The 18,943-nt window shown below is 42.1% G+C and overlaps 1 protein-coding gene across 1 annotated transcript in view; it reads right to left on the bottom strand.

Moving 5' to 3' along the window:
- MAML2 (mastermind like transcriptional coactivator 2) overlaps window positions 1–18,943 on the bottom strand; it is a 442,776-nt gene that overhangs the window by 137,883 nt on the left and 285,950 nt on the right. Inside the window, exon 3 of the mRNA XM_043994356.1 lies at window positions 9,759–11,330. Within this exon, the coding sequence (XP_043850291.1) occupies window positions 9,759–11,330 (1,572 nt within the window). The remainder of the gene's footprint in view (window positions 1–9,758; window positions 11,331–18,943) is intronic.

Genomic DNA, 18,943 nt, shown 5'->3' on the forward strand with positions numbered 1-18,943 from the left:
ATCATTCTTTCCTCCTTGGTACTTCTTTTTTCTCTAGGTTTCTGGGACACGACTCTCTCCTGGTTCTCTGCCTACCTCTCTGACAGCTCCTTCTCCCTTTCCTTTGTTGGATCCTTCTCCAGATTACATCCTTTCACCACAGGTGTCCCTCAGGGTTTTGTCCTGGGCCCTTTTTTCTTCCTTCTCTAAAATTACTTTACTTGGTGATCTCATTAGCCCTTCATAGATTTAATTACCATCTCTATGCTGATGATTCTCAAATTTACCTATCCTGTCCTAGTCTCTCTGCTGACCTCCAATATCGCATCTATCATTGCCTTTTAGACATCTTGAACTGGATATAGACATCTTAAACTCAACATGTCCCAAAGCAAACATATTATCTTTGCCCCTAGACCCTCCCTTCCTCCTACCTGTCCGATTACTGTGGAGGATAATCCACCATCCTCCCAGTATCTTAGGCTTGCTCATCTCAAACACCTCATCATCTTTCACCTCCCTTTATACATCAGTTGTCAAGACCTGTCAGTTCCATCCTTGCAAAATCTCTCAAATATATCCCTTCTCTCCTCTCATATTGCCACTGCTCTAGTACAGGCTCCTCATCACCTCAAGCTTGGACTATTGCAATAGTCTGATGGTGGGTCTGCCTTCCTCAAGTCTCTCCCCATTCTAATCTATTCTCCATTAAGCCACTAAAATAATTTTTTTAAAGTGTGGTCTGATCACGTTATCCTCCTCCTCAATAAACTCCATGACTCCCTATTCTTCCCAGGATCAAATACAGAATCCTCTGTTTGGCATTCAAAGCTCTTCATCACTTATCCCCCTCTCACCTTTCCAGTCTTCTTATATATTACTCCCTGATACATACTCTTTGATCCTATGACACTGGTGTCCTTGCTGTTTTACAACAGAGCCTCCTGCTCTTGACTCTGGGCATTTTCTCTGGCTATCCCCCATGCCTGGAATATTCTCCCTCCTCATCTCTGCCTATTGGCTTTCTTGGCTTCCTTTAAGTCCCAGCTAAAATCCCATTTTCTGCAAGAAACCTTTTCTACACCCTCTTAATTTTAGTGCCTTCCCTCTCTTAATTATTTCCTATTTATCCTTTTTATAGCTTGTTCATAAAGATTTGTTTACTTGTCACCTTCCACATAAGATTGTGAACATCTTGAAAGCAAGGACTGCCTTTTGCCTCTTTTTGCATCCTCAATGCTTCACACAGTGCCTGGTACATAGTAAATGCTTAATAAATATTTGACTGACTGATATTCCTTTAAAAATGTCAAAGGATAATTTGAGTGTCAAAGACAAAACTCAGACTCAAAACTTATGAGAACTAATAAGGATAGGGAAAGAGATAGAACCGGTGACTTCACTGGTCTGGGGAATTTTCATAGGGAGAAACTCCTACAAATGTAGATTGGTGCTTTCTCTGCAGGTTGGAGAGTTTCTATGAGCACTGAGAGGTTAAGTGACACCCAGCATCACATGGGTTGGATTTGAATCCAGGTCATCCTGACTTTGAGGCCAGCTCTCTATCCACTATGCCAAGGTGACATTTATTGTTTACCAAAATGAATTTAATTGAAACCCCAATAGACAAAGTTCATAAATAAAGAATTTTAATTCATTATTGTTAAGCAATGGCCGGTGGCTATAAAGGTATTATATGTGTAAAGTTTCAGGACAAGTTTTCTAAAACTGCTCATATTACTTCTTCTTCTTCTTCTTCTTTTTTTTAGTGAGGTAATTGGGGTTAAGTGACTTGTCCAGGGTCACACAGCTAGTATGTACTAAGTGTCTGAGGCCGGATTTGAACTCAGGTACTCCTGACTCCAGGGCTGGTGCTCTATCTACTGCGCCACCTAGCTGCCCCTCATATTACTTCTAAATTCAGAAAATGGAAAAACAAGCAAACACATTACTGGTTTCTTCTCACATAACGTCACTTGTGGTTGAGGGCATCTTCCTGACACTTCTTCAGTGTACTGAATTCATGACTAATATTTGCTCAGTGGAGTTTCAGTTCTGTGCTTTTAGGACACTACTTTCTTCTTCCCCATCACTGTCATTAACCAATACTGTAAAATCACCAGAGGATATTGTCCTTTTGGCTCATCCCAGAAAGTGAGCAAGCATGTGATGAGAAGGCCTCTGGTCCTAGAACTGGTTGAATTTATCTATCCATCCGTCAGCAGATATTTCTTGAGCACCTGGTGTGTGCCTAGCACTATCTAATCCTGGGGAGTGTAACATCTGCCCACAAAATACCTGATAATCAAGTGGAGTTCACAGAGTTGTTGTTGTTTATCCTTTGTTCTTTTGTTTTGTTTTTTGCAGGCAATGGGGGTTAAGTGACTTGCCCAGGGTCACACAGCTAGCAAGTGTCAAGTGTCTGAGGGCAGATTTGAACTCAGGCACTCCTGAATCCAGAGCCAGTGCTTTAACAACTGCGCCATCTAGCTGCCCCTATCCTTTGTTCTTGAAGAGGGCCATGACATCAGGTGGTGATGTTATGCCTTGCAGTGAATTGGATTTAAGTGAGGGAGGGATGTGCAAAGTCACCAGTTTCATTTTCTCCTCCAGAGCCAGAGGCAAGATATACATCAGGATGTATATATCAGGAGGTGGCCCCAGGTGTTTAAGGCAGTTGCGGTTAAGTGATTTGCCCAGGGTCACACAGCCAGTAAGTGTCAAGTGTCTGAGGTGAGATTTGAACTCAGTCCTCCCAACTTCAGTGCTCTATCTACTGCACCACCTAGCTCCCCCAGAGTTCACAGAGACAGACAGAAGGATCATAGGTTTAGAGCTAGAGGAACCTTAGAAGTGATTGAGTCCAATATTATTATTTTCAATATGAAAAGTGAGACACCTATTGTTGTGTGATCCTGGAGAAGTCACTTAACCCTATTTGCCTCAGTTCCTCATCTGTAAAATGAGCTAGAAAAAGTAATGATAAATCATTCCAGTATCTTTGCCAGGAAAGTTTCAATTGAGGTCATGAAGAGTTGGACACGATTGAATGACAACAGATAGTGAAAGACAAACCAAGAGAGGCAAATGAGAGATCCGGACAAGGTCTTTTAGGAAAATATGGAGCAGTTAGGTTTGAGCTAAGAGAGGGAGGTAAGAATTAGCACAATGAATATGCTTGCATGTTTTTGGGGAAGGAAATCAACCTGCTTGAGGAGAAATTCGTTAGTGTATAGCAGGAGATAAATTTGGAAAGGTTGAATGGGAACAGATTACAGAGGGGTCCTGAATGTTACATTGAGGAATCTGGACTGAGTCCAAAAGAAAGAAGGTAGCCATTAAGTCAGAAGAAACTCCCTATTCTTCTTTCCCAGAATTTTTGGAGATGGGTGAATTCTAAGCTAAATATGCAATCTACTTGAGTTTTATAGATCCCAAATTAGAAATTCATGCTTTTAAGCATTTGATTACATAGCTCTGAAAAAAGGACCGTGCTTCTTGGTTAAAAGGGAAAAACCTCTTTGGAACAGAGCCTCATGTGCCTTGGACAAAAAATAAGTCCTCCAAACCTAAAACAAGCATTCAGCTACTTGGAAATAAATCGGAAACACATGCACTTATCCTTTCCCTACACCCTGTCTCCCACTTCTCAAATAAAGCGGGGAAGAATAACTAAGTGAATGAGGTGACTCCATCTGCCAACTCACAGACATTATCAGAACTGCTGAAGACATTTTGTGAAACCCTAAATGCTACTAAGTCTCCCAGCCTGAGAGAATCAATGTCTGTATCCTATCTTGGACATGAAACAATAAGGGTTCCTGCAGCAAGCCAGTGGTGTGTTTGCTCAGGAATGATTGCATTCCTGATATGAAATGTTTGGGGCAGTGAACAGAGGGGAGGAAGAATGTCCCAGGGGTTGGCTCCTCTTTGAGCTTTCTTGGGCTGGCCTGGATGGGCAGGAGGCTGTGAAAGGTAAAGAAGGCCACTTCTCTTCCAACCCCTGCTGCCAAAATGCCCACACCAGATCCACAAGAATTTGCCCTTCTGCGCTAGGGAGCCAAGAAGATCCTTGACCATTTCTAAGGCCAAGAAGGCTCCAGTTATCAAATCCCATTGCAAATCTTCCCAAGTTTGACACAAAAATGAGTGTGAGAAGCAAAGAAATTATAAGACTAGCCTTTTCACTCAGGAAGCTCGAGCTGTTAGGCTCAAGAACAGTTACTTATTTTCCTTCCTATCTTAAGACATGAAAAACAGAGATAACTATTCCAGGACAAGAATACAAATTTCTACAGTCTATTGTGGACAGTTGAGTGAAAACACCTCTGAACTGTGGATGCCTGGGCTATAGGTATTGTCTAACTAGAAAGTAATGAGATCTAAAAAACCCCCCCAAAATAAACATGTGCTTCATCTTTAAAACAATTATTAATAGCTAATTATGAATGGAGCGTTGTGCTTGGTGATGGGAAAAATACAAAGGTTAGGTAAGATATGGTCTGGGTCCGCATGAAGCTTATACTTTAGTAGGGGAATAAGACACAGACACAAGTCCCTACAAAACATAGTATTTTATGATAAACAAGAGATTCAACAGTACCAGATGAAGCCTGAGGGGTAAGGATGTTATTCATAGGGACCAGGATAATGCAGAAAGTGAAATTTTAGATAACCTCAATAAAGGCAAGGAGTCAGGAGAGCAGTAGGCGTGTTCAAGAATACAGAATACTATGATTTGCTGGAGTATAGAGTGCATGGACATCACTGATATTTGCTAAGGGAAGAAAGGTTTGATTGTGATAGATTGTGGAAGGCCTTGAATACCAGTATACTATGTTGTGGGTATCTACCCAGGCTCTGTCCTGGGCCCTCCTGTCTTCTCCCTTTATACTGTTTTTCTCAGTGCCCTTACCAGCTCCCATGGATTCAATTATCATCTCCATTCCAGCGATTCTCAGACATATTGATTTAGCCCTAACCTTCCTCCTGACCTCTAGCATCAAAACTAATTGTCTATTGAATGTGAACTGGATGTCTGTAGACATCTTCAATTCAACATGTCCAAAAGTGAACTCATTATCTTTTCTCCCCAAACCTTTCTTCTTCCTAAGTGCCTTAGTGTTACTGAGGTTACCACCATTCTCCCAGTCATCCAGATTAGTTATTGTCCTAGACTCATCACTCTCTCACCTCCTCTGTCCAATCACCTACCAAGTCCTGTCATTTCTACCTTTGTAATATCTCTTATATATGCCATTTTCTTTCCTCTGACACTGCCACCACTCCTGTCCAGGTCCTGGACATCACTTCCTACCTGGACAATTGCAATAGCTTTCTTATTTGACTGCTTCCAAAAATCAAACTCACTCCCAGAAGATGAATGATAACCACTACTGAGCATATTCAAAATAATATGTCAGGGGCGGCTAGGTGACGCAGTGGATAAAGCACCGGCCCTGGATTCAGGAGTACCTGAGTTCAAATCCAGCCTCAGACACTTGACACTTACTAGCTGTGTGACCCTGGGAAAGTCACTTAACTCCCATTGCCCCGCAAAAAGCAAAAACAAAACAAAAACAAACAAAAAAATAATGTCATAGGCCCTAGAATAGCTCCTAAAGGGAAATCCCAAACAGAATTCAATCAATGGCCTCCCAAAGTGACAACTCTGAAGGGGATGGAACTCATTTAGATTTAAAATGTCTGGTGTACTTGCCATACTTCACAGAATGAGAGAGTTGAGAGGGAACTCATGAGATGGTCTTCATATACCATCCAGCTGTCCACCCTATCTTGCCATCTTCCCTCTTCTACCACTGCCATTGCCTCTCTCTAACCCATCCCACTTCCAACAACACCATATAGACACTATGATACCTCCAGAAACTATGCCCCAAATTCCTGGAGAAGGGAATGTATTCAACTTTGAAATTTCTGCCACAGGACTGAGATGTCTTGATAAACTCGTCTAGCAGCCCCGGACCTGAGCAGACATCCTATTCCATTGTTTTTGCTGGCCATTTTGCCATCTTCTCTGTTATCACTTGTAAACACTCTGTCCTCTTGTCCACCTCTTGTTCTGAGTACAGTAATTAAATCAATACTACCCTTCCTTTTGGCCTGTGGATTAATTCACCAATCATGACACTCCCCAGGCCAAATTTCACTTCCACATATAATATCCCATTATATGTGTTGTCTTGCCTTTAGGGTAGGGACTGTCTTACTTTTATATTTTTAGTCCCAGCACTAGCACAGAGTCTGCCACATAGTAAACACTGAATAAATGATGTTTTTAGTCATCCATTCATCTGGTCCAATCCCCCTTAAGCGAAGGGAAGCAGGGATATGCCTCTGTGGTATGATTTGAAGGGTGCCAACTCCTTAGTATTCCTTTACCTCAATCAGTAGTATTTCTACTGATAACCTGATATGATACCCACCAATGCCCATCTTTCTCATACCTCTTTAGTTAAGAGTGTGTTTAAGGATATGTGGAATGAGATTGTGTTTTGGTATTATACTACCTGGGAGCAGTAACACATTAGCTGATGAATGGATTAGTAAGGGTCTATTTATCTCATTAATTCATAACCACTTACTGCCAAATATCCAGAAAACAGAGATCTAGAGCTGAAAATGACATTTAGAGGTCATGGAATTCAGCCCCCTAATTTTACAGATAAGAAAATTGGGACCCAGAGAGATTAAGTAAGTGACTTGCCCATGATAATACAGGTAAGTGGCAGAGGTGGGATTTGAACCCAGGTCTTTTGACTCCAAATCCCACATATTTACATTGCATCATGGAGTCCTGAAGAAGAAGGGTGCTACCTGGAAGGGTCATATGAATAGGGGGATTAGAATAAGGGCACTTTGGAGGGGAAGTGCTAAAAGCTGAGTAGATCGGCACCAAAGGCAAATTTAGCTTACTTCACAATTTTACATTACAGTAGCTCCGGAGGACACTATGAGTTGAGATGGATGATCAGGGCTAGAATAGGCCTGAAGAGGAATATCAGTGATTAGAATAGACATGAAGTTTCAAAAGGAGATAGTATAGATTGAACCCAACACCTTAATGCTGTTTGTGGAACACTTTATATCCTTAAATATCCATATAAATACTAAGTATCATCAGACGGGAGAGAGGGGCATTTTTCTTTAGCATTGTATATGTTAAAGGCAGGGTGATGGTAGAATGTAAGCTCTTTGAGAGAAGGGATTGTTTCATCTTTTGAATATATCCCTGGTGCCAGGCACAGTGCTCAGCATTCAGAAGAAGTTTATAATGATAAACTCCTGTTGACTGACTGATTGATACAGTAAATACAGGCCTGGCCTTTGAGTAAGAAAGGCCTGGATTCATGTCACGCTACCTACAAATAAATACTAACTGTATAGTAAAGCTTATATGCTGTAAGCAAGTCATAGCAATTTCTCAGTGCCCCAAGCACCTCTCTGAGACTATATGCTACAAACACATTGCCAGTCGACATGGATGCCAGCATTTCTCTACATTGATAGAATCAAAAGTTCAGACCTCCCCCCTTAAAAAAATGTTTGTTAGTATCTAGGATCCATTCTAACACTGTTCCTTCATAGTCACCTTGTAGAATTTCTGAATATTGTGGATGTCTTTTTCAATATGACATCAGAACTAAGTTGCACAAAATCCTGGTTTAGAAGTGACCCCACCCCCACCACCCAAATGCTGTGACTACGTCTTAAAATGACTTTCCTGGAGCAGACTCTAGGCTAAGTCCATTTCCATGATCTGAAGCCAATAATGCCTCCCTTACCATGATTTTATGTTAGTTTCCACTTGGTCATAAGTGTTCAGTTTTGAGTCATCTCTTTTCGGTTCAGTTCATCAAACAAAGTACTCCAGGATCCACGAACTGTCATTTAAGTTAGGCTGGGAAGATATGTTATATTCTTTCCACATGTTTGTAGGCCAGTGGTGGACCTGACAAATTAAATTCCCAGAAGAGAACTCAAACATATTTCCCCAGGTAGGGTTTCTACTTAATAGTCCCTTTGTACATCAATTCTTACTTAACATTCATGTTGTACACTATAGGCAGTAGAATAAAATTCCTTTAATAATGCCTACGTTAGGGCAGTCTTATTATAGAATCTGTATTAGAGCTTGTTGAGTAACAAGCTCATTATTAATGATCTAAATTCTGATCATTAAGTTCATTGTTCTAGGCTAGAAGGTACCTGAGAGGTTCTGTTGTCCAATTCATTTTTACAGATGTGAAGATTCAAGGCCAGATATGTTAAGTGATTTGTTTCCACGGGTAGTAAGTGTAACACCCAGGATTTGAACTCAGGCTCTATGAAACCAAGTTCTGTATTCTTGCCAGACTAACACTGGGCCTCCCTCTGCTACCTGAGAATTAGAGTCTACTAGAGAAAAAAAACCTTCGACTTGGAAGGGATCTTAGATCCTGCCTATTCCACTAGAGACCCCCCTCCCTGGTGACATGGATCCATTAGTGATTGTACTTTGAATACCACCCATTCCCTTGATTCCAGATATATCTGACTACTATTATCTAGACCTCATCTCTCTATTTTTTCACAAATTTAACATCAGAGATATTTTCAAGGCTTGGCTGAAATGTAGCTATCTACAATATTGTCATGATCTGCCAGATGAGTAACTCCGTCAGAAAAGGAAATGAGGTTAGTCTGGCATGACCTATTCTTGATGAAATCATGCTGGCTCACAGCAACAATCACATCTCTTTCTAAATGCTCACAAACCATCCTTTTAATAATGATGTGATCTTCTCCATAGTCAAGGGCTCATGTTCACTACTGTCCCCCATGAAAATAAATAAAAATACTCTCCTCCAAAAAAAAATCTCAATGCTGGATTATAGAATGTTATTAGATTATAGTTAGAAGGGTCAGAGGTCATTTAGTCTAGAAGTCAAACACTCAGCTTGACTGCCAGAAACACTCTTGAGTGTGGCCTGAACCAGATGAAAACGTAATTGGGAAATCTTTTTTAAAAATAAATAAAAATACAATAAAACATAGATAACATCATATTTGAAAAACTAAGTTAATATGTGGTCTTCAGGGATTCTTGTGCACAAATTAGTGGTCCCCATTTCCATTTGAGTTTGACAATACTGTTCTAGTCCAATCCTTACTGAAAGCAGGAACTCCCTCTACAATATTTCCCACGGATAGTTATCCAGCCTCTGTCTGGACACTCTCAGTGAATACTGGGGGTCTGCTGTATTCGTAGGCAGCCTATTCAATCTATCTATCTATCTATCTATCTATCTATCTATCTATCTATCTATCTATCTATCTATCTATCTATCTATCTATCTATCTATCATATATCTATCTGTATGTATATATCTATATCTATATCTAGATTATAAGTCATAGGACTAGAGCTAAAAGGCAATGTATGAGGAGGTTCTTTCTTATACTAAGCCAACATCTATTTCTCTAGAATTTCTCTTCATTATTCTCAGTTCTTCCTTCTGGAGGAATTAATCAGAACAGATCTAATTCCCCTTCCACATAGCAACCCTTCAAATATTTGAAGGTAACTATTATGTCCTCCCTGTCAACGCCAACATGCCCCAAGTCTTCTCTTTGGCTGGATTTTGTACAGAGAGCTAAAGAATGAGGAAAGACACTGCCATCTTTGGCTCTGTGCCTGGCATCACACAAAAATGTCACACACATAGAATGTCAATAGATACTCCTGTGCTTGGGAAGTTGGATTGAAAAGCTCTTACCTGTCTATGTTGCTGAGAGACTGCATAGGGCAATCCAGAGATGGGCTGACCTTGCATCTTCTGAAGCATGATCTTTTGCTGTAGTGGGAGGGATGACCTTAGAAGAGTCTGTGTAGACAGGGTTTGGGACTGGGGTGGTTGCTGCGGCTGTGGCTGCTGCGGCTGTGGCTGTGCAACAACTGAGCTTTGTTGTTGCTGTGGTGGAGGTGGTGGTAGTGGTGGTGGCTGCTGCTGCTGCTGTTGTGATGTCTGCTGCTGCTGCTGCTGCTGTGGCGGCTGCTGCTGCTGCTGTTGCTGGGTATAATGCAGAAGAGAAGGCTTGCTTTGGGAAGCCAAAACTGAAGGCAATCGCTGGTTTGCTTGTTCTGAGTTAAAGTGGAACAAGGGCTTGGTGTTGCCATGATGCGGCTCCAAAGGTGGGTGAGGGTTGCTCATGAAGTTTCTGTTGATGTCCTGAGACTTTTGTTGTATGAGGACGTCCAGGTGACTGCCCTGGGTGGTAGGACTTGCTTTGTACATGTAGTTGGCCATAGCTTTTGACTGACTGCCATTCACCGGCACCCCAGGGATGGCTGGGCTCTGTGGGCTGAACTGTTGCTGACGGAAGGAAGGACTGGGAATTTTCTCCTGGCCAAATGGCCCTGGAGAAGGCACCGCAGGGGACAAGGCTGACCAGCTGGAAGGCTGGTTTGGCTGGTGCTGTTGTTGTTGTTGTTGTTGTTGTTGCTGCTGCTGCTGCTGCTGCTGGATTAGGGCATGCTGCTGACGATTGGCAGCTATCTGCTTGAGTTGTTGAGCATGAGACACTTCTTGCCAGTTGGTCAGGGGCCTACTTGCCCCTGAAGAAGCCTGGGGCTGATTCTGGCTTGGGGGTCCAGAGGGGATTGGGGAAGAAGTAGAAAGGGCAGAACTGGCCATAGAAAAGGCAGGTCCTGTTGAGGGTGGCCTCAACTGAGGGGAACCAACTGGGGCCTGGGTCAAGCCTGGTGAGTACTCACTCTTGATCACCATCTTCTCCATCTGCAAAGGGGGTCTTGGAGTGCTCCTCTGGTTCTGCTGGCCCAAATCAATGTTAAATGGGTCATCCTGCTTTATGGTTGCATTGATCATATTTTCCAGCTCCAGGTCACTCATAGGAGGCACAGATATATTTGTCAGCTCATTAAACAACTCCTGGAGCTCTGGATCCATCATCATCTGTTCCCCAGAGGCATCTCCATATCTATTGGGAAATATATTTTCCTGTGTCATCTGACCATCCAAATGCTTGCTGCAAGACACTGTCTCCCCAGGTTCTTTCTTGACCTCCTTTAGTCCCAGGTTATACATACCATTCCCAGGAGAATGGGCACTAGCTGGAAGGGTGCTGGCCTTCCTCAGAGGCCCCTGGCTCATAGGCATTAACTGGCCTTGCCCGTTGTTGACATGATGTCCAGTTTGTCCTGCAGGGAGATTTTCCCCTACTCGTATTCTCTTAATATCCAGGAAGGAGTTCTCCACAATGCCATTGGGCCTTTTGGTGTTGGCTGGAGACAGGTTCACCACCTGCTTTCTCTTCAAGGAACCCTGAAGCTGAAAGAGAAAACCAAGAGAAAAAATGACTAGATTATACTTACAACCTGTACCTAATAATAATCAAAATTCTGCCTATCTCATTTGAATATTTCTGTCTTTCACATGAAAGAGCCTATAAGGAAGAAAAATTAATAAATGTAGCAGTCAGGGAAGGATAGCAAAGCTTTCAATTGTATGAGCAATAACAAAATAAAAGAGTTTGAGGACCACAGGGCAATTTCTATTAGGGGGTAGGGACCATAATGAAACTCTGTATTTCAGGGCTCAGCAGATGAACAATCTTTTTTTCTTTTTAAATTAAATTATATTTTAATTATCAAACATTTATTTTTTTCTCCCTTCCACCTCCCCTTCCCTCCCCAAACTGCAAAGAAGCAAAACATTATGACAAATATAGTTAAGTGTTCACCTGCGCGCGCATGCGCGCACACACACACACAAATTCCCATATATTAGTCATGTACAAAAATGTGTCTCATTCTACATATTATTCTATCACTTCTTTGTCAAGAGGTGGGGTACAGTATTTCACAATCAGTCCTCTAGAATCATGATTGAGACAATCAGTGTCTTTTAATGAAAGTATTAAGAGAATGCTATATCTCTCTCTAAAATGTTCCACACCCACACATATCCACAGAAGGCCCAAAGGGTTACATTTTGGCCCCAGACCAGAAAAGGAGCCAATCAGGGACCTGGGGCATAAACTCAGAACACATTCACAGGCCCTGTTCTAACCTCTCCATCACTATCACCCTCTAAATAAAAATCCCGAATAGTTGCTGTTGGGTTCCAAGGAGCTTATTCAGTCTTTTGTTCTTGTACTTTTCTAACTGTGATTCCACTGCTAAGTCCCAAGGTCTAGATAGTTTGAGTCTTATATGCTGTAATAACCAGGAGATTATATCTTATTAAAAGTGAGCATCTCCCAACTGTAAAGCAGCCCCACAGATTTTCCTGGGATGGAGGTGGGGTTGCAGTGGGGGTTGGGGAGGGCAGGCTGGTCTTCTTGTGTTGCCTGATCACAAAACTTACGACCAAAATCAAAGCTAGAATGTGGCCTCTACTCCTTTAAGAGAGGGGAAGCTTTAAATAAATTGTTTTAAGTGCTTCATTCATCAACCTAATAGAGTGTATAATATGAACTTCAAAAATTGTAGAGATTGATTCTGAAGGCCATTCCCCCATATCAGCAAATTAGCAGGGGCCAGAAAATGCCCATCATTGATCCTCAGGTCCTCGTAAAGGCTTCTTATTGATCTGACCAGCAAAGTCCAAAAATGGCATCCATAAAAAATGGTCTTCCCAATGTGGTTGGACCATTTAAATTATTTACAAACAATTACATAAGATCTGGGGAGGAGAGATATTTTTCCAGCCACAAAATTCAAGTCGTCTTTTCCCTCAACCTTCATTTCTGACATTTCCCCACTGCCTCCAGACATTTTTAACATTTATATTCAATTCATTAAGCACATATGATTCACTAGGCAGGTACCAGGGAGACAAAGGCAAAGGTGAAATAGGCCCTGTCCTCAAGGAGACTCCATCCTCTACTAAAGCATATGATAGGTAAGAGGGAGACAGTATTAACAAGTGATGGGAAGGGCAGCTAGGTGATGCAGTGGATAAAGCACCGGCCCTGGATTGAGGAGTTCAAATGCAGTCTCAGACACTTGACACTTACTAGCTGTGTGATCCTGGGCAAATCACTTAACCCTCATTGCCCCATAAAACAAAACAAGTGATGGGATCAGCAAAAGTTTTCATGGAAGGTGGCATTGGGTTTGACTTGGAAGGAAGCTAGGGATTCAGAAAGAAGGGCATGAAGAATGAGTTCATTCTAAGCACGAAAGCCAGTCGGTACAAAAACATGCAGATATCACGATGTGTGTCTGGGAAGAATGGAGTGGATCAGTTTGTTTGGAATGTCAAATGGACAAAGAAGAATAATTTGGAATATCTGGAAAGGTAGGTTAGATGACTTTGGGTCCATCCCCCTCCATTACCAATCATGGTCTGGTGGTGGTCCCCTCTATTATCTATCCTGTCCTCATATCTGACCCTGCTCCACTGAAAGTTTAACCTAATGGTTTGTAAGGACATAACTCAGGACATAAGAATGAGATATAATCTCCTGGTTGTTACTGGACATAGGAGCTTGAAGGTATTTTAGAGGTCATTTAGTGAAATCTACTCCCTTACTCCACAGATAAAGAAACTGAGAGTCACATGATATATGTAGTAATGGAAAGGCCCAGTTTCAAACTCTGGGATCTTCATTTTCTACTAGACAGTGAGAGACTTAGGGTAGTTAACAGAGAAAGATCTCGTGGTCACCTTGCCCAACTGCCACCACTAGCTGATATTTATTTAATAATTTGTGACAAAACACTTTGACATATATTCAATCTCATGCCCCACAACAACTTTGTGGGATAGATAGTAAAAGTATTATTATTCCCACTTTTACAGATGAAGAAACTGAGGCACATAAAGATTAATATAGCCAGATTCATATAGCCAGTAAAATCAGAGGCTAGATTCAGCTTAGGTCTTCCTGACTCCATGTAAGGAATCATCACTCTATACGCATCAATAAACTGGCATGTATCCAGAGGAGGTTGACCAAGATGTTGAAAAGCTTTGGGTTTATGATATAGGATTGGTTGAAGGAAAGAAGACTGGGGATTGGGGGTTGGTAACTGTGTTTCAAATATCTCGAAGGGGAATAGATTTGTTCTGTTCAGCTCTGGGGGGTAGAATGAGGACCAGTGGGCAGAAGTTGGAATGAGACAGATTTAGTCTCTGTGACAGGAAAAACTGTGTAACAATCAGGGTTGTCCCAAACTGGAACAGGCTGCCTTGAAAGGAGGTGGTACATTTCCCCTCCTTGGAAGTCCTCAACCAGGAGCTGGACAACCATTTGTTAGGCACATGACAGCAGTGATTCCTTCACATACAGACTGGCCTCAATTGGCTGCTGATGTCCCTTCCAGCCTTCTGAGACTCAGAGACATGAAGTAAGATACACAGCAAGTTCTGTGTCAGAACTAGGACTTAAATGACATATCATACACTTTTCATTTTATTGTTACCGTCATCATCATAGCTAACATTTCTATAGCTCTTATTATGTGCTAGGTGGTATGCTAAGTGCTTTAAAATTATTACCTCCCTTGATCCTCATAACAACTCTGGGAGGCAGGTGCTATCATCACCCCCATTTTACAATTGAGGAAACAGACAAACTGAGGTTAAGTAACTTGCTCAAGGTTGCACAGTCCGAGGTCAAATTTGAACTCAGGTCTTTTTTACTCCAGGCACAGCACTCTATCTATCCACTGTGCCACCTAGCTGCCCATAACACTGACTCCCATCATACTGGGGGTGGGGGTGTTAAGGGTTAAAGAAAGAGAATATCCAGGAAAGACTTGGGGCTGGACACATATTTGCTAGCATAAAGATTATTGTCAGTGTCCTAAGCTCTTTCTGTGTTTCCCTTCACCTAAAGCTGTGCTCACGTCTACCCACCTGGCTATTCTAGGACCCTTCAAACTATAACATTCAGGAGAACAGCAAAGCTGCTGTCTGTTTACATGAGAGTGAGACCATCATAGACTTTGGGGCTCCACTCATGTTGCTCCAGTAGTCTGCATGTTGTTTCTACCATTAGAATGTGAGCCCCTCGAGGGCAGGGACTGGCTTTTGACTTTTTTTTGTATCCCCAGTGCTTGGGACAATGTCTGGGATCTAGTAGGTATTAATTAAATGCTTATTGACTGCTTGAGAAAATCCAGATGGTGTAGTGGAAAGAGAGATGAACCTGGAGCCAGGAGAAAAACAGTATCAAATCTGGTCTTTAATATTAGTAGGGTGACTTTGGGCAAGTCGTTTAACCTTCTGAGCCTCAGTTTCCTCATCAGTAAAGTGGAGATAAGAATACCTGTATTGCTGAATTTGCTGAGCTGTAAGTGAAGAGTCTGTAAATCTTAAAGGGCTTTTGCTCTCTCTTAAGCCTCATGTTGTACTCAGAGCCATTCTGCCACTGAGCAGATGGACAGAACCTATAACTGTTCCCACAAAGAACAAACAGAGGGTGGTGAATTCCTTAGTTGGTGCTTGGGTTATCAGCCTTTGATTTATTTCCCCACTGCCATGAGAAAACCTGTTCATCCAGATTCTCCCATTGCTTTAGCCACTCCCTGGGTTGTAAGTGAGGCACCCTGGGAAGCAGCCTTAACTCTTTCAAGTCACCAGGCCCCTATTAAACAAATTCCTGTTTGTCCAGTACCCCAGTATCTTGAAAGTGGTCATGTGACTTTGCTAGTGACAAAGTGGACTTAGAGGCAGGAGATCTGGCCTTTTCCACAGACTTGCCATGTGACCTTGGGTCTCCCTTCACTTCTCTGAAATTCTGTTTTAGGGGGCAAGCCAATTGATTTCTCTCTCTCTCTCTCTTTCTGTTTCTCTGTCTCTGTCTCTTCCTCCGTCCCTCTGTCTCTGTCTCTTTCCCCATTCTCTCTTCCTCTCTCTCCCCGCCTTCTCTCTCTTCTCACCTCTTTCTTCCTATCTGTCTATCTGTCTCTTTCTCCTTCCCTCCCTCTTTCCTTTCTTTCCTCTATCTCTGCCAGGCTGGAAGTACAGTGGCTACTCATAGACCCATGGCATGGGAACTTTGACTTGTTCTGTTTCTGAGCCAAGCTAGATCTCCACTCCTCTTCTGTTCCCTCGCTTCTGGGAGCTCACCATATTGGAGAGTTAGTGTGGAAAACTTGACTGGCTTAGCTCTATGCTAGCTTGGAATTCCTGAGCTCAGGGGATCCACCATCCTTGGTCTCTCTAGTAGCAGGGATTATAGACATGCCTAGAACCTATCCCTAACTTCCTATGAGTCCATGACCCTTATAAGCTGCCTATCTCAGGAAGCAACTGAGGCACTGGCAAAGTCTGGATCACCATACATGCTCCTGGGTAGAAGAATTGTTAAACTACATAATATTCAAAGCCATATCATGGTTCTCACGTAGTGGGCTGGCAAAGCTCCTTGGTGATATTATAGAAAATAGTCCCACAAGTGGAAGAGTTCTAATTATTGTCATTAGTAATAGCAATCATTAAGACCCTCTTTATGGATGGCATTATTCAAAGAGAACTTTGCCTCTGCCCTTTAGGGGCTCACAGTCTGAGAGATAACCAGGGCCAGCCTTATGCATAGATGAAGGAGGCAGCTGCCTATAACACTGTATGATGCCAGAAAGACCCATCTGTCCTGAAATCTTTCCCTCTCTGTTCTCAAGTTCTAATATTATTCAGGTTTTGGGATTAGGTTATTGTAGCTCTAGAAGACTCCTGTTAAACTGCAAATTCAATTCAATCCGTTTAGTGCAAAAATATTGAAATACCCTTTATAGTTCAAGGTTTTAAGTCCTGCCACCATTTTTCTTATTTTTTAAAAAATCTCCCTTTCTTTGTTCTTAGGAGTGACCTGACCTCCTATAGTTTAGGGCACTCTGTTGGTGCTCAGTAAATTCTTTGTAATCGACTGACTGACCTTTGGTTTCTTTCTTTCCTTTACCATCCTGGAAGACACAGGAATCATTCCATGACTGGTTCATGGTACAGCCTCCACCCAGTTATGTTTGAATTGCTTGCCACGTCCACTCCCCAATTCCTGTTAGCCCTAAAATGTTTTTATTTTTTCCTTTCCTATAATATGAATATTTTCCTGTTTATCAACCAACAAATTGTCTCATTTATTTATTAGTTCATTCAGCAAACAAGCAAGCAAGAATTAAGTACCCACCATGTGTAAAGCTCTCTGCTACAAGCCAAAGGAGATGCAAAAATAATTCAAACCTGGTCCCTGTCCATATCGTCTTTTTATTCTCTTTATGTCCTGGACACTGATCCACAACAGGCCTGACTTATGAGTCAACCCTGGGCCCTTTGCGCTATATGTATTTGTGTAAATGTCATATTTCCCCTGATAGGTCATAAACTCCTTGAGAGCAGGGTCTGCCTCATAGGCATCTTTGTAACTCCCTTAGCACCTAGCAGAATGCCTGGCAGATCATAGACACTCAATAATGTTTTTCTCTTCTCTTCTCTTCTCTTCTTTTTTCATGGTGATCTTCAGAATAACAAGTAAAATCTGGTTTGCATATGAAGCATGAGTCACTGTATTTTCCTTTTTAGAACCAATAAACTATGCTGCTTTTCACTGTCATCTTTGTTCTCCTAGTTGAACATCTCAGTGTTATTTCAAATCCTCCATTTTGGCGTGAGAATCCTTCTGATGACACAGTCCCCAGTGGGTCTGACAGCACGAGAAGAATGAAGGAAGGGCTGGCAAATGAGGGGAGAGATAGGCCTGCAGAGAGAGCAACTTCAACTCAAAGGTGGAAGCAAGGGTGATTTTTCTCAGTGAAATGTTCATTTTAAAACAGCTTTGAAACAGTCTTCTGAAATACTTGAAGCACACACTTCCTGAAATGATTTAAAAACAGGGCTATTGCACAAGACTTCAGGCCTTCCTCTCTCTTTTCACTAACTAAAAGCACTTCATTGTCTATTCTGAAGTCCTACACGAAGGGGATGCCTCAGACAAAAGTCAGCATTTGGTCCATGGGGCATGTCTCATATGAAAAAGTTAAAAGGGCCCTGTCTTGTACTGTGTCCAGTCCTTAGACCATTTTGCTCATATGTAATTCAATTCAAGAAAATTTTATTAGTGGGAGGCACAGTGCTAAGGAAGTGGGAATACAAATACAAAGATGAAAATGGTCCCTGGCCTCAAGCATTCTACATTCTACTTGGCAACGAGTTGAGCTCGACCTGGTCAATGCCCCATCTGTGATTCATTTTGGCATTTCCAGCATGGAGGGAGGCCTCACATACACTTCCTCTTTCGCCTGATTCTGGAAAGTCCATTACCTTATGGTCAGCATCTCTTGCCTCTTCTTCCCAATCTAAATATAGTGTTCATAGAACTGAACTGCTGGAGGTGCCTGTTGTAAATGTCTTCTTAAAACTGGCCTTCCTTCACCTCAGGAGCCTTCTCAGGAAGAATGCAAATAAAGCCTTTACCAGCTTCAATCAGAATATAGGATTCCAAGCTAGAAGAGCAATTAAAGATGATATAATCTATTTCACTTTGGAAATAGACTGGGGGGGCAGCTAGGTGGCGCAGTGGATAGAGCACCGGCCCTGGATTCAGGAGGACCTGAGTTCAAATCTGGCCTCAGACACTTTACACACTTACTAGCTGTGTGACCTTGGGCAAGTCACTTAACCCCAATTGCCTCACCAAAAAAAAAAAAAAAAAAAAAAGGAAATAGACTGGGGAAAGTTGGCCAAGGCTTAGCACTAGATGACATTACAATGGGACCGGCCCTAAAGATGATCTATGACACTTAACTTCCTGCCAGAAGTAAAAATTGTATGGCATCCTCCACAAACTGATTCTAACCTACTTTTCAACTTCACACTACATGACATCTTTCATGTACTCAATGGTCCAGTCAAATTGTTTACTTGCTCATGACATTTCATCATCTCTGGTCTCCAGGTCTTTGCACAGGCTGTTTCCCATGCCTAGAATGCAGTCT

This window comes from Dromiciops gliroides, chromosome 3, assembly GCF_019393635.1.
Source record: "Dromiciops gliroides isolate mDroGli1 chromosome 3, mDroGli1.pri, whole genome shotgun sequence".
Classification (NCBI taxonomy): domain Eukaryota; kingdom Metazoa; phylum Chordata; class Mammalia; order Microbiotheria; family Microbiotheriidae; genus Dromiciops; species Dromiciops gliroides.